Raw genomic sequence first — 16619 nt, 5'->3', positions numbered from 1 at the left:
TTGTATAAATAAAACAACGGGTAGAGAAAAAGAGTTCCATTAATTCCATATCCACATTACTCACCTGCAGAAAAATCTCACAGGGGGTCTGATCATCCCTCCACATGGGTCATCAGTTCCTTGGTTACACCAGCTTAGCTGGCATCCAACAGAAAATGAACATGGGTTTTATCAGCATGTTCTTCCTGAAAGGACCTTTGTCCCCAGGTCATTATTAAAATTAACAAGCTGGCAGCTGTACATTGTGCTGCCTGCTTCTCTCCTGTGGAAAGTTTTTGTCAGTTACCAGCGACAATGGCTCTAAAACAGCAGACCAGAGGTCAGAAGACATGGCTCTGAGGGCCCCTCTGCTTCTTGCTTGAATGAGGCAGTAATTTGTTCTGAACATCAGCTATTCCATCTTTCAAGGAACCCATTCTTTCCCCAAGTACCAAGTAAGACTTTGTGAGGGTCAGAGTCAAAATTAGATAACATAGCTGAACTTGTTATAGCAAAAGAGCAAAACTGTTTTGAAGATTGTGGACCAGTTTTTTCTTTATTTTCCCCTGTTATCTGGAACAGCACATGCCATGTTGCAAAGGTACAAGTGATAATATTAAAATCAATTTTAGGTTATTATAATTTATAATTTTAATTCCCAAATTAATATATTATTTTTAATAAAGAAGAAAATCTATGGGAAAGGATATTTGCATATTTTCAATCAGACAAAAGCTTGATAACTAGGATCTATAGAGAACTCAAATTAATCCACATGAAAAAAGCCAACAATCCCATATATCAATGGGCAAGAGACATGAATAGAACCTTCTCTAAAGATGACAGACGAATGGCTAACAAACACATGAAAAAATGTTCATCATCTCTATATATTAGAGAAATGCAAATCAAAACAACCCTGAGATACCATCTAACCCCCGTGAGAATGGCCCACATCACAAAATGTCAAAACTGCAGATGCTGGCGTGGATGTGGAGAGAAGGGAACACCTTTACACTGCTGGTGGGACTGCAAACTAGTACAACCTTTCTGGAAGGAAGTATGGAGAAACCTCAAAGCACTCAAGCTAGACCTCCCACTTGATCCTGCAATCCCATTACTGGGCATCTACCCAGAAGGAAAAAAAATCCATTTATCATAAGGACACTTGTACTAGACTGTTTATTGCAGCTCAATTTACAATTGCCAAAATGTGGAAACAGCCTAAATGCCCACCAACCCAGGAATGGATTAACAAACTGTGGTATATGTATACCATGGAATACTATTCAGCTATTAAAAAAAATGGAGACTTTACATCCTTCATATTAACCTGGATGGAAGTGGAAGACATTATTCTTAGTAAAGCATCACAAGAATGGAGAAGCATGAATCCTATGTACTCCATTTTGATATGAGGACAATTAATGACAATTAAGGTTATGGGCGGGGGGAGGAAAAGCAGAAAGAGGGATGGAGGGAGGGGGGTGGGGCCTTGTTGTGTGTCACACTTTATGGGGGCAAGACATGATTGCAAGAGGGACTTTGCCTAACAATTGCAATCAATGTAGCCTGGCTTATTGTACCCTCAATGAATCCCCAACAATTGAAAAAAAAAAAAGAAAATGAAGAAGAAAATCTGGTGACTACAAATCAAATTATCCTAAATAAGAATTTGCTGTCTGGGTACAGTGGCTCATGCCTGTAATACTAGCACTCTGGGAGGTCAAGATAGGTGGGTTGCCTATCTTACAGGTTCAAGACAAGCCTGATACCTCATCTCTAAAAATAGCCAGGCATCATGGTGGGCGCCTGTTGTCCTAGCTTCTTGGGAGGCTGAGACAAAAGACTTGCTTTAGTTCAAGAGTTTGAGGTTCCTGTGAGCTGTGACGCCATGGCACTCTAATGGGGGCAACAAACTGAGATTCTGCCTCAAAAAAAAAAAGGGAAATTTGCTAAGTGGGCATGGCAGCTCAAGCCTGTAGTCCCAGGATTTTAGATGCTGAAGTAGAAAGACTGTTTGAGCCCAGGAGTCAAGACCAGCCTGGGCAAGACCAAAACCCCATCTCTATCAAAATGAAATAAATTAGCCAAGACTAGTGGTGCATGTCTGTAGTCCTAGCTCCTCAGAAGAATACAGGAAGACAGGAATATTTTTTTGTTTTTTTTTTTAGACAGAGTCTCACTTTATCGGCCTCGGTAGAATGCTGTGGCATCACAGCTCACAGCAACCTCCAGCTCTTGGGCTTAGGCGATTCTCTTGCCTAAGCCTCCTGAGTATCTGGGACTACAGATGCCCGCCACAACGCCCAGCTAAGGAGAACAGCTTGAGTTAAGGAGTATGAGGTTATCATAAGCCATGTATGATGAGGCCCCTGTACTCTAGGCCAGATAAAAGAGAAAAGAGAAACTATCTCTTTTAAAAATATAAAATAAAATAAATTAACAAAATTTTTTTTTTTTCTCTGTCTTTATACCCTGGTTTATTTTCTTTTTATTTTTATTGTTGGGGATTCATTGAGGGTACAATAAGCCAGTTACACTGATTGCAATTGCTAGGTAAAGTCCCTCTTGCAATCATGTCCTGCCCCCATAAAGTGTGACACACACTAAGGCCCCACCCCACTCCCTCCCTCTCTGTTTCTGCTTCCCCCCCCATAACCTTAATTGTCATTAATTGTCCTCATATCAAGATTGAGTACATAGGATTCATGCTTCTCCATTCTTGTGATGCTTTACTAAGAATAATGTCTTCCACTTCCATCCAGGTTAATACGAAGGATGTAAAGTCTCCATTTTTTTTAATGGCTGAATAGTATTCCATGGTATACATATACCACAGCTTGTTAATCCATTCCTGGGTTGGTGGGCATTTAGGCTGTTTCCACATTTTGGCGATTGTAAATTGAGCTGCAATAAACAGTCTAGTACAAGTGTCCTTATGATAAAAGGATTTTTTTCCTTCTGGGTAGATGCCCAGTAATGGGATTGCAGGATCGAATGGGAGGTCTAGGTTGAGTGCTTTGAGGTTTCTCCATACTTCCTTCCAGAAAGGTTGTACTAGTTTGCAGTCCCACCAGCAGTGTAAAAGTGTTCCCTTCTCTCCACATCCACGCCAGCATCTGCAGTTTTGAGATTTTGTGATGTGGGCCATTCTCTCTGGGGTTAGATGATATCTCAGGGATGTTTTGATTTGCATTTCTCTAATATATAGAGATGATGAACATTTTTTCATGTGTTTGTTAGCCATTCGTCTGTCGTCTTTAGAGAAAGTTCTATTCATGTCTCTTGCCCATTGATATAAGGGATTGTTGGCTTTTTTCATGTGGATTAATTTGAGTTCTCTATAGATCCTGGTTATCAAGCTTTTGTCTGATTGAAAATATGCAAATATCCTTTCCCATTGTGTGGGTTGTCTCTTTGCTTTGGTTATCATCACCTTAGCTGTACAGAAGCTTTTCAGTTTAATGAAGTCCCATTTGTTTATTTTTGTTGTTGTTGCAATTGCCATGGCAGTCTTCTTCATGAAGTCTTCCCCCAGGCCAATATCTTCCAGTGTTTTTCCTATGCTTTCTTTGAGGATTTTTATTGTTTCGTGCCTTAAATTTAAGTCCTTTATCCATCTTGAATCAATTTTTGTGAGTGGGGAAAGGTGTGGGTCCACTTTCAGTCTTTTACACGCAGACATCCAATTCTCCCAACACCATTTATTGAATAGGGAGTCTTTCCCCCAAGGTAAGTTCTTGTTTGGTTTATCGAAGATTAGGTGGTTGTAAGATGTTAGTTTCATTTCTTGGTGTTCAATTCGATTCCAAGTGTCTATGTCTCTGTTTTTGTGCCAGTACCATGCTGTCTTGAGCACTATGGCTTTGTAGTACAGACTAAAATCTGGTATGCTGATGCCCCCAGCTTTATTTTTGTTACTAAGAACTGCCTTAGCTATACGGGGTTTTTTCCGGTTCCATACAAAACGCAGAATCATTTTTTCCAAATCTTGAAAGTACGATGTAGGTACTTTGATAGGAATGGCATTGAATAGGTAGATTGCTTTGGGAAGTATAGACATTTTAACAATGTTGATTCTTCCCATCCATGAGCATGGTATGTTCTTCCATTTGTTAATATCCTCTGCTATTTCCTTTCTGAGGAGTTCATAGTTTTCTTTATAGAGGTCCTTCACCTCCTTCGTTAGGTATATTCCTAGGTATTTCATTTTCTTTGAAACTATGGTGAAGGGAGTTGTGTCCTTAATTAGCTTCTCCTCTTGACTGTTATTGGTGTATACAAAGGCTACTGACTTGTGGACATTGATTTTATATCCTGAAACATTACTGTATTTTTTGATGACTTCTAGGAGTCTTGTGGTTGAGTCTTTGGGGTTCTCTAAGTATAAGATCATGTCGTCAGCAAACAGGGAGAGTTTGACCTCCTCTGCTCCCATTTGGATTCCCTTTATTTCCTTGTCTTGCCTAATTGTATTGGCTAGAACTTCCAGCACTATGTTGAATAGTAAAGGTGACAGAGGACAACCTTGTCTGGTTCCAGTTCTAAGAGGAAAAGCTTTCAGTTTTACTCCATTCAGTAAAATATTGGCTGTGGGTTTGTCATAGATAGCTTCAATCAGTTTTAGAAATGTGCCACCTATGCCTATACTCTTCAGTGTTCTAATTAGAAAAGGATGCTGGATTTTATCAAATGCTTTTTCTGCATCTATTGAGAGGATCATGTGATCTTTATTTTTGCCTCTGTTAATATGGTGGATAACGTTTATGGACTTGCGTATGTTGAACCAGCCTTGCATCCCTGGGATGAAGCCTGCTTGATCATGATGAATGACTTTTTTGATGATAAGCTGTAATCTATTGGCTAGGATTTTGTTGAGAATTTTTCCATCTATATTCATGAGTGAGATTGGTCTGAAATTCTCCTTTTTGTTTGGGTCTTTTCCTGGTTTTGGTATCAGGGTGATGTTTGCTTCATAGAATGTGTTGGGGAAGATTCCTTCTTCCTCAATTTTTTGGAATAATTTCTGCAGTACAGGAATAAGCTCTTCCTTGAAGGTTTGATAGAATTCTGGAGTGAAGCCATCTGGACCAGGGCATTTTTTAGTTGGAAGCTTTTTTATTGTTTCTTTGATCTCAGTGCTTGAAATTGGTCTGTTCAGGAGCTCTATTTCTTCCTGGCCAAGTCTAGGGAGAGGGTGTGATTCCAAATATTGATCCATTTCCTTCACATTGTCAAATTTCTGGGCATACAGTTTCTGGTAGTATTCAGAGATGATCTCTTGTATCTCTGTGGGATCAGTTGTTATTTCCCCTTTATCATTTCTGATTGAGGTTACTAGAGATTTTACTTTTCTATTTCTAGTTAGTCTGGCCAATGGTTTATCTATTTTATTTATTTTTTCAAAAAACCAACTCCTTGTTTCATTAATTTTCTGAATGATTCTTTTGTTTTCAATTTCATTGATCTCTGATTTGATTTTGGAGATTTCTTTTCTTCTACTGAGTTTAGGCTTAGATTGTTCTTCTTTTTCCAATTCCATAAGGTCTCTTGTGAGATTGTTGATGTGCTCTCTGTCTGTTTTTCGAATGTAGGCATCTAAAGCGATGAATTTTCCTCTCAAAACTGCTTTTGCAGTATCCCACAGGTTTTGGTAGCTTGTGTCTTCATTGTTGTTATGCTTAAGGAAGTTAGTGATTTCCTGTTTGATTTCTTCCTGCACCCATCTGTTATTCAACAGAAGATTGTTTAATTTCCATGCCTTTGGGTGGGGTCGAGCATTTTTGTTAGAGTTGAGTTCCACCTTTAGTGCCTTATGGTCTGAAAAGATACAAGGTAAAATTTCAATTCTTTTGATTCTGTTGATATTTGTTTTGTGTCCCAGGATATGATCAATTTTGGAGAATGTTCCATGGGGTGATGAGAAGAATGTATATTCTTTATCTTTGGGGTGGAGTGTTCTATATGCGTCTATCAAGCATAATTGTTCTAGGGTCTCATTTAAATCTCTTATATCTTTGTTTAATTTCTGTTTAGAGGATCTGTCCAGCTCTGTAAGAGGTGTGTTAAAGTCCCCTGTTATGATGGTATTATCAGATATCATATTGCTCAGACTGAGTAAGGTCTGTTTCAAGAATCTGGGAGCATTTAAATTTGGTGCATAGATATTCAGAATTGAAATGTCTTCTTGTTGTAGTTTTCCCTTGACCAATATAAAGTGACCATCTTTGTCTTTTTTGACTTTAGTTGCTTTAAATCCACATGTATCTGAAAATAAGATTGCAACTCCTCTTTTCTTCTGAATTCCATTTGCCTGAAAAATTGTCTTCCAACCCTTGACTCGGAGCTTTAATTTGTCTTTTGAAGCCAGGTGTGTTTCTTGCAGACAGCAAATGGATGGCTTGTGTTTTTTAATCCAGTCAGCCAATCTATGTCTCTTCAGTGGGGAATTCAAGCCATTAACATTTATGGAGATAATTGATAAGTGTGGTAGTATTCTATTCGTCTTATTTGGTGAGAGTCCATTGCTTAGTTTTATCTTTTGCATCAGTGTGGAGGTTAGGTTCTGTCCTTTGATTTCTGAGTTCTTACTTTGCTGCTGATCCATTGTGGTGGTCAGTGTGCAGAACAGGTTGAAGTATTCCCTGTAGAGCTGGTCTTGTTGTGGTGAATTTCCTCAATGTTTGTATATCCGTAAATGATTTGATTTCTCCATCAATTTTGAAGCTTAGCTTAGCAGGGTACAGAATTCTGGGCTGAAAATTGTTCTGTTTAAGTAGATTAAAGGTAGATGACCATTGTCTTCTTGCTTGGAAAGTTTCATTAGAGAAGTCTGAGGTCACTCTGATGAATTTGCCCCTGTAGGTCAACTGGCGCTTACTCCTGGCAGCTTGCAGAATCTTTTCTTTTGTCTTGACTTTGGACAGGTTCATCACAATGTGTCTTGGAGAAGCTCGGTTAGAGTTGAGGCGACCTGGGGTCCGATAGCCCTCTGAAAGCAGTGTGTCAGAATCTTTGGTGATGTTTGGGAAATTTTCTTTTATAATATTCTCTAGTTTGGCTTCCATTCCTCTGGGGCATTCTTCTTCCCCTTCTGGAATTCCTATAACTCGTATGTTGGAACGTTTCATGAAGTCCCATAATTCTGACAGTGAACGTTCTGCTTTCTCTCTCTTCTTTTCTGCCTCTTTTACTATCTGAGTTATCTCAAAAACTTTGTCTTCTACCTCTGAAATTCTTTCTTCTGCATGGTCTAACCTGTTGCTGATACTTTCCATTGCATCTTTAAGTTCCCTGATTGACTGTTTCATTTCCTTCAGCTCTGCTATATCCTTTTTATATTCTTCATATCGTTCATCTCTGATTTGATTCTGTTTTTGGATTTCCTTTTGGTTATTTTCCACTTTATTAGCAGTTTCCTTCATTGTTTCCATCATTTCTTTCATTGTTTTCAACATGTGTATTCTAAATTCCCTTTCTGTCATTCCTAACATTTCTGTATAGGTGGAATCCTCTGCAGTAGCTACCTCATGGTCCCTTGGCGGGGTTGTTCTGGACTGGTTCTTCATGTTGCCTGGAGTTTTCTGCTGATTCTTCCTCATGAGTGATTTCTTTTATCTGTTTCCTTGCCCTAATTTTCCTTTCACTTCCTCTTGCTCTTTAAGTTCTTGTGCCTGTGGACTAAGGGTTACAGGACCAGAAAGGTGAGAAGGTTGAAGAGCAAAAAAGGGATGAAAGAAAGGATGACCGAGTGATAAGAAAAAAAAGAAAGATAGAGAAAGGAGAGGGGGTAGGGATAAGGAATATTGACAAAAAGAAGAGAGGCACAGAAAGAGGGAGACAGGGCAATATAGGTGTACAGTAGGGTACTTTGACACAACCTTAAAAAACCCCACCTTCTGGGGGTTGGGTGCCCAGTTGGGTGGTTCCCTTGAGGTCAGCAGCTCTTTGCTAACCTGGTCAGACACAGTACCCCACCTCCACCAAGTAGAGAGGAAAGACAAAAATGCTATAAATCAAACCAAAACAAGCAAACAGAAAACTTTATGGCGATAAAATTGGGTGAAAAACCAAGTGATAGCGGTAGAAACACTAGCAAAAATGAAGTTGTAGTTATTAAAAAAGGCAGCAATGGGAAATTATAATTAAACTAGAAAAATTGAGAAAGTAAAAGGGATCTGTATGGAAAAGATTGAAATTAAGAAACAAAAGAACATCAACAACGTCAAAATAAACAAACAAAAAAACCCAACCAAACAAAAAAAAAAAAGAAAAAAAAATACACAACGAAAAACAAAGCAGTTTGTATATGTTGTTGAATATTGTCTGGGCAACACGTGGTCTTTTGGGGTATGAGATGTTAGTCACAGTTCTGATACGACTGGAGGCTGCTGATTTCTCAAACCCCAGCAGGTAGACACCCTAAATCTCTCTTCAGCCCACTTAAAAGGCACTTTGAACTTGTAAACTTGCTGAGCAGAAGCTTTCCCAGCTTTCTCGCTGGAATCACTGCTGAAGTGGCTATCCACTTACTCAGTGTGCCAAAACCGGTCTCACTCTGCCCCTGAGGGTTAGGGCTGCAAGGCGGCTCAGACCCCACCCTTAGGCTACTTGGTTGCTGGGTTACCAGCTCCCACCCGTTTCTAGCTCTGCTACCCTGAGGGCGGAGCTTGCCGGGGCAGATCACTGACAATGGATCCGTGTGACCCACCGCCAAACACTATTAGCTCCGTCTGGCTCAGCGGCTCAGACTGGGGCCCTAGACAACGGCAAAAGTTCTCCGCACTCCCACTCAGGCCTTCCCCAAGGCAGTTCAACTCAGTGCCAAGTCCAAGGACATCAAAAGAGTTCACAGGTAAGGCCTTTCTGGTTTGCAGTCTCGCTGCTACTGAACTTACAGTTGTGGGCGGGTTTAGACGGGTTGAACACACGCGACCACTTGCCGGTTTTCCACTGTTTTAGTCCTCCTCTTGGGGTCCAGAAGTCTCTCGCTGACTCCCTGTATCCTCATAGGAGTGATGATAGGCAGTTCCCACCAGCCAGAGATGCCTGGAGTCCTATCTCCCCAGACTCACGGTGCCCAGATGCAAGGATGCTGTTACTCGGCTGCCATCTTGCTCCGCCCATCTGAAATTAACAAAAATTTTTAAAAGGAAGAATTCACTGGCTTGGCATAGTCATTCACAGTTATAATCTCTGCACTTTGGGAGATCAGCCTGTGCAACATAGGCGCTACAATTTTTTAAAAATAAATTAGCCAGATATGGTGGTACATGCCTGTAGTTTCAGCTATTCAGGAGGCTGAGGTAGAAAGACTGCTTGAGCCCAAGAGTTGGAGGTTATAGTGAGTTCTGATAAGGAGACTTTGTCTAAAACAAACAAACAAACAAATGAACAAAAAAGAATTTTCTGAGATGACTGGAGAGAGGATTGGAGGAGAAAAATCCCTGGTCATTCCGTTTTAGAGTAGGACTAGTCTCATGCATGAGGAGAGTAGGCACCACCACATGTATGATGAAATTTAAAAAGTTTTAAATTATATGAAAGTAGGGCATAAAAAAAGAAAAATGTACACATAAGTGGCAAGATTGATAAATCATAATAGCGTACACACATTAATGTAGCCACCACTGAATTTGTTGAATGGATTCTTAACAACATCAAGTAAGTTTCCTCCATCACAGACCCAGTCACTAAGGCCTATGATATCTCTAGGAACTTGCCTTATTTTCCAGGACTAAATATCAATCAATGTGTACATTAAATGCCCTTGTTAAATGTGCAAACGGTAAACCTTTGAAATATAAGAATAAAAGTACTATGGGATATTAATAATAGCAACTTGGGTGATGGAAGAGAAAACATTAATGTTCTGGGTAAAGCAAAAATGCAAAGTGTGAATGGAAGCAATTTTATGGAATGGAGGAAGACCAAGAAGGGTATAATCTAAGGCCGGAGGAAGGAGAGGAGAGAAGGCATTAGAGATACAAGGAAATTAAAGAGTTGGAAGTCAATTGAAATAACAGTGAGGATATTTCATAAATGAATATAAATACATTCTGATCAGTTTCCACACTTGAGGAAATTCTTCCCACCAGGGTATTCTTTTTCTAGTGGTTTGTTTGATTTCAGATTAAAGATCCAAATTGACCTAGTGATTAGTATGTTGAAGGGAATGTTATTTACCTATGTTAGCATTGATGGAGGGAACATTTTCCCTTCTATCTCCATATCAACATTAGAATAACAAGTCTTTGTCAACTGTATAACCACTCAAAAATTAGTACAACATTTTCTAAACCTTGTATTGATGGAGAGAATAAGCAGCAAGTGAATGAATAATTCTTTTTATTTGTCATATTTCAGGTCATTAGACATAGGAAAATTTAAAGGTAAAATAATGTGTGATGGAAGGTCCACGTGGTCTTCAGTTAGTACTCTATCAAAGTTGTACCAAAACACCACAGCTAAACCTAACTAACTAAGAAAGGAAATGTTTGTCTACCAGCATGCCAATAATGAGCTTTAAAATAAGAAAATTAAACAACAAAACCCTGAGTGCTAAGTTAGCTAATGAAATATCTTGATTATTTCATTGCACATTTATCAATAACCATTTTGTTAAAGCATAAATGGAATTTTTGCAGGTTTGCTGCAGTGCTATAATTTTAATGACAGAGTTAATTTTCAATTGGTCAATCAATCTTTATTAATCTTGAGGCATATATTAGCCTCCAAGTGATTAAAGACATTGTAAGGATTTACAATGCAATTTCAGAGGTAAGAAAATAAACACATTGATAAAATGTAACTAAGAATACATAACCCAAGATACAATCATGTAGTCTTCACAGAAGTTTCCTAAGTAAATCTGTTACACTATTACATGTGAAAGTATTTTACTTGTATTGAATGCTTGAAATTAAATCATCCACATAGCAAATGTTCTTCGCAATTTCCATTTCAAAGTTGGCCAACAATGCAGATACAAAGGTCTCATGGAATAGAGAAAAGCATCTTTTGGGGGCACTTTAAAGAGATTCTTGCACTCTCTTGGGATGACTTATAGTCACTGAGACTGCTGTCTGGAAGATGTTTGTCCAGGCATCTAGACAAATTGGCCAATGCAGCGATGTTTGCTGCCGTTCACTGTAAGTACTTAGATGATGCTTGCAACAAGATGATTTTTTTCTATTAATAATTTTGAACTTTCAACACAACACTGAATATTCTTCAGAACTAAGAGCCTATGGAGCCTATCTTCTGGAAAGACCACACCACCTGCCACAGCAGCACGGACATTTGGCGGACAGTCCCTCTAACATTTCCGACGCTCAGCCCCCACTCTGCTTCTCAGGGAGAAGACACATCTCCTGAGCACCTTCCTCAGAGCCGCAGCCACATCTTTATTTCTCAAGCTGTAGATGAGCGGGTTGAGCATAGGGGTGAGGATGGTGTAGAAGGCAGACACAACTTTATCCTTCTCTGGGGTGTGGTAGGAGCCGGGCAGCACGTTGGTGTAGAAGGCTGCCCCAAAGAAAATGCTCACCACTGTGATGTGGGAGGAGCACGTAGCAAAGGCTTTGCGCCGACCCTCGGCTGAGTCCATCCGGTGGACGGTGAGGAGGATGCGCGCATAGGAGACACAAATGATGGACCCCGGGACTAGCAGCATCAGCACGCAGCACACGTACATCAGGGTCTCATAGAGTGATGTGTCCACACATGACAACTTCAGCACGGCTGGGATCTCACAGAAAAAGTGATTGATCTCTAGGGACCCACAGTAGGGGAAACTCATGGTGATGGGAGTCAGCATAAATCCATCCAAGGAGCCACCAACCCAGGACCCCACCACCATGAGCAGGCAGGTCCTGCGGTTCATGAGCACCGGGTACCGGAGAGGGCTGCGCACAGCCACATACCGGTCATAGGCCATAAGGCCCAGCAGGAAGAACTCTGCTCCAATCAGGGTCAGGTAGAGGAAAATCTGAAGTGCACAGCCTAGGAAGGAAATGGTCTTTTCCTTGGACAGGAGGTCTTGCAGCATCTTGGGGACAGTGATACAGATGAAGACAGTGTCCATGATGGACAGCTGACTGAGCAAGAAATACATAGGCGTGTGGAGGTGGGAGTCCACATGTATAAGCAGAATCATGACCACGTTGGCTGTTATGGCCACCACAAAGATGGAGAAGACAACAGCAAAGACAACCCCAGGGAATCCTGGGTAGGTGATGAGGCCCATGAGGATGAAGTCAGTGGAGTTCTGAGGTATAGCCTCTGAGGTCATGTTACATCCTAGCTCCTTGGACTGTGAGACAGAAAACCGGTGAGTTAGTTAATAACCCAGTGTTTAGGAAGGGCTCACCAGGAATACTATGTCAGAAGAAATGAAAGAAAGAACATCAACTTCAGAATTATTTCAAATCCTAGTTTCAGAATTAATGATCAGTATGACACCCGACATATTAGTCTGTAAACTAACTCAATGTCATCACTCTGTGAAAGATCTTCCTAGGTTTATACTTTAGGCTATATGGAAGATTTAAATGTAATAATTCATACAGTACCTCTTTGCAATCTGCTTTATTTTTACTTTGGACATATTCTGTATACATTTTATGGTGTTATCACTTTAGATTGAAAATTTCCTGAGAATAGTAACTGCTTTATTCCCCATTTTATCTTGCAATAAATATACATGGGTTTATTTAATATAATATTGCTCTCTGCCATTGAGGCTAGGCATGGTGGCTCATGTCTATAATCCTAGTACTTTAGGACACTGAGGCAGGAAGATCCCTTGATGCCAGAATTCAAGACAAACCTAGGTCACAGAGTGAGACCTCATCTTTACCAAAAATTTTTACAAAAATATCTGGGTGTGGTGCTACTTGTGCCTATAGTCCTAGCTACCAGGAAGGTAGGAGGCAGGAGGATTGCTTGAACCCAGGATTTCAATAGTGAGCTATTATCACACCACTGTATTCTATCCTGGATGACAAGGTAAGATCCTGTCTCAAAAGAAAAAAAAAAAAAAGAAGAAGAAATAGATAGAAAATTACTATGGAGTCCATAAATCTGAATACCTTTAACTTTTTTAGCTATTGTTATTACCACATAGCTTTGTGAGAGTTTGGGACAGCAAAGCCATACCACCAACTTCATCTGGGCATCTAGTTCCCCTCGGTCTTTCTGTTAGACACTGTGCTGCAAGAGGAGTTCATGTTCTAGGCATGGAGCACTTTAAGCACTTGGATATATCTGTACCCAAAGGATAACATAGAGGAAATAAATCTTGAATGAGAACCACCGGGAATCCTGCTTGTGAAGCAGGATTCCAGGTTTCACCTTGGTGATCTTTCCGGTTGACACAAGGGACTGTGCTAAAATTTTATGACTAAGTATAGCATTATACAATGTAATGATGACCTAAGCTCTCTTAAACAATTGTTTAGCAAAAATGTTGGCAAAGTTTCTCTGATAGAGTGGCATTCTGAACTTACGATGTTATATTACCCTAGGAATCCATTGTTCCTATGGGTTTTTTTCTCTTTATAATTCTCTATCATCTTTCATGTTTATAAGCAAAAATAACTGAAAATGGTAAAGAAATTGCTAAATTTAGAGGAAATTAAAAAACACAGTAGGATTAAAACTCACTTTGAACTAAACAGAATAAATTCTTATGGTTTTTATTCTCAAGTATGTCAATGTAAATGTGCCTCTTTGATATGTCCAGGGATATTGAAGGATAAACAATTCACTTTTATCATCATAGTACACAGTATAGTGTTCCTTGCCCCATTTCGGTGGCACAATTGCTAAAGAAGTATATTTCTATAAAATGTTTTGGCCACCTATAAATGAACCAGAGCTTTTAGCTCCACAATAGTCAAATGTGTGATCTCTGAAGAATCAAGAAGAAATACGTCCCCTCACGGTGAGGCAAAAATAGGAGAGATAGAGAGGCTTTTTAGTGTCCTTTTTAGTGTTCATCAAAGAGGGAGGTACAATATATTATTAGTATTCCAGATACATGAGTAAAGTTCCAAAGGAAAAAGTAAAATGCAATTTTTGTGTTGATATGTGCTAAAACTTAATTTTTTCACAGCTTACCATTTGAGGGAGAGGCAAAACAAATACCTGAGCATCAAATATTAAACTTTGACAGGCTTTACAAAAGTTAGCTATGTTTGTCTTCTTTAATATGTGAAAGATTTTATTGAGATAGCCACAGCTTTGGCTCTGCATTAATAGGTCAAAATATTATCTTCAGAGATACACACACACTGAAATTCTCCCCATGCACCCTAGAACTTTAGACTAGTAAAATTCCATGTATAGGGCTTTTACAGTAACTGGCAAAAAGTTAATGCAAATAGACAATAACTTTATCTTGGTCAGCTATCTTTTGTCACCTAGATGCATTATGGATTTTATATATTAATCACTGTAGTATCAAATCAGCTTACAGTAATCCCTTTAACAATACACTCTGTGAAAATTACCTAAAAAAATAAGCAATTATTTATCAATCAAAACACAGGCTAGGACATTTTGTTCCATATAAATACCCAGATTGCACCTCACCCAGTATTTAAAAGAGGAAGTCGTCTCAGAGTAATTTACTTCCAACAAAAAAATTCCCTGGTCCAGATGGCTTCATACCAGAATTTTATCAAAACTTCTGGGGTTTGAACACAATAATTAAGAAAATGCCATGAAGACTATGCTAACCAATTCGGTGAAAATATTTCAGACTGTATATGGAATCAGCACATTGTACCTCATGATTGCATTATTGTACACAGCTATGATTTAATAAAAAAAAAACTTCAAAGAAGAGCTTATTCCTATACTGCAGAAATTATTCCAAAAAATTGAGGAATCTTCCCCAGCACATTCTATGAAGCAAACATCACCCTGATACAAAAACCAGGAAAAGACCCAACTAAAAAGGAGAATTTCGAACCAATTTCACTAATGAATATAGATGCAAAAATTCTCAACAAAATCTTAGCCAACATATTACAGCTTATCATCAAAAAAGTCATACATCATGATCAAGTAGGTTTCATCCCAGGGATACAAGGGTGGTTTAATATACACAAGTCTATAAATGTTATTCAACATATCAACAGAAGCAAAACCAAAGACTATATGATCCTCTCAATAGATGCAGAAAAAGCATTCGATAAAATCCAGCATCCTTTTCTAATTAGAACACTGAGGAGTATAGGCATAGGTGGCACATTTCTGAAACTGATCAAAGCTATCTATGACAAACCCACAGGTAATATTTTACTGAATGGAGTAAAACTGAGAGCTTTTCCTCTTAGAACTGGAACCAGACAAGGTTGTCCTTTGTCACCATTATTATTCAACATAGTCCTGGAAGTTCTAGCCAGTACAATTAGAGAAGACAAGAAAATAAAGGGCATCTAAACAGGAGCAGAGGAGGTCAAACTCTCCCTTTTTGCTGATGATATAATCTTATACTTAGAGAACACTAAAGACTCAACCACAAGACTCTTGGAAGTCATCAAAAAATATAGTAATGTCTCAGGATACAAAATCAATGTCCACAAGTCAGTTGTCTTTGTATATGCCAACGACAGCCAAGATGAGAGGCTAATTAAGGACTCAACTCCCTTCACCATAGCCCCAAAGAAAATGAAATACTTAGGAATATACCTAACAAAAGAGGTGAAGGACCTCTATAAAGAAAATTATGAAACCCTAAGAAAGGATATAACAGAGGACATTAACAAATGTAAGAACATACCATGCTCATGGTTGGGAAGAATCAACATTGTTAAAATGTCTATATTTCCCAGAGCAATTTAATGATTCAATGCCATCACTATTAAAATACCAACATCCTACTTTCAAGTCTTGGAAAAAATTATTCTGCATTTTGTGTGGAACCAGAAAAAAACCCGTATAGCTAAGGCAGTTCTTAGTAATAAAAACAAAGCCAGAGGTATCACCATACCAGATTTTAGGCTGTATTACCAGGCCATAGTGATCAAGACAGCATGGTACGGGCACAAAAATAGAGACATAGACATTTGGAATCGAACAGAAAACCAGGAAATGAAACCAACAACTTACAGTCTCCTAATCTTCGATAAACCAAACAAGAGCGTCCACTGGGAAAAAGATTCCCTATTCAATGAATGGTGCTGGGAGAATTGGATATCCACATGTAAAAGATTGAAACTGGACCCGTAGCTTTCTCCACTCACAAAAATTGATTCAAGATGGATAAAGGACTTAAATGTAAGCCATGAAATAATAAAAATCCTCAAAGAAAGAATAGGAAAAACACTGGAAGATACAGGCCTGGGGAAAGACTTTATGAGGAAGACTGCCATGGCAATAGCAACAACAGCAGTAATAAACAAGTAGGATTTAATCAAACTGAAAAGCTTCCATACAGCCAAGGAGACAACAACCAAAGCAAATAGACAACCTACCCAATGGGAAAGAATATTTGCATATTTTGAATCAGAAAAATGCTTAATAGCCAGGATCTATACAGACGAGATCAGTGGCGTTCAGGGTGGTATGGCAGTAGACACCAGGATCTATACAGAACTTCAATTAATACACAAGAAAAAAAAAAGAAA

At 39.0% G+C, this 16619-nt stretch overlaps 1 protein-coding gene across 1 annotated transcript; it reads right to left on the bottom strand.

Annotated features, from left to right (window-relative positions):
• Positions 1–11298: 11298 nt before the first annotated feature.
• Positions 11299–12288, bottom strand: LOC128572862 (olfactory receptor 2T2-like). Its single transcript, XM_053572988.1, has one exon. It carries the CDS (start codon positions 12272–12274, stop codon positions 11300–11302), a length of 975 nt encoding a protein of 324 aa, XP_053428963.1. The 5' UTR covers positions 12275–12288; the 3' UTR covers position 11299.
• Positions 12289–16619: the final 4331 nt, after the last annotated feature.

This window comes from Nycticebus coucang, chromosome 20 (genome assembly GCF_027406575.1).
Source record: "Nycticebus coucang isolate mNycCou1 chromosome 20, mNycCou1.pri, whole genome shotgun sequence".
NCBI lineage: Eukaryota > Metazoa > Chordata > Mammalia > Primates > Lorisidae > Nycticebus > Nycticebus coucang.
Note: the sequence above shows the minus strand (reverse complement) of the source record. Positions and strands in the feature narration are given on the sequence as shown.

Coding starts and splice junctions, on each gene's coding strand:
- LOC128572862 (XM_053572988.1), bottom strand. CDS start 12,274: ATGACCTCAGAGGCTATACCTCAGAACTCCACTGACTTCATCCTCATG.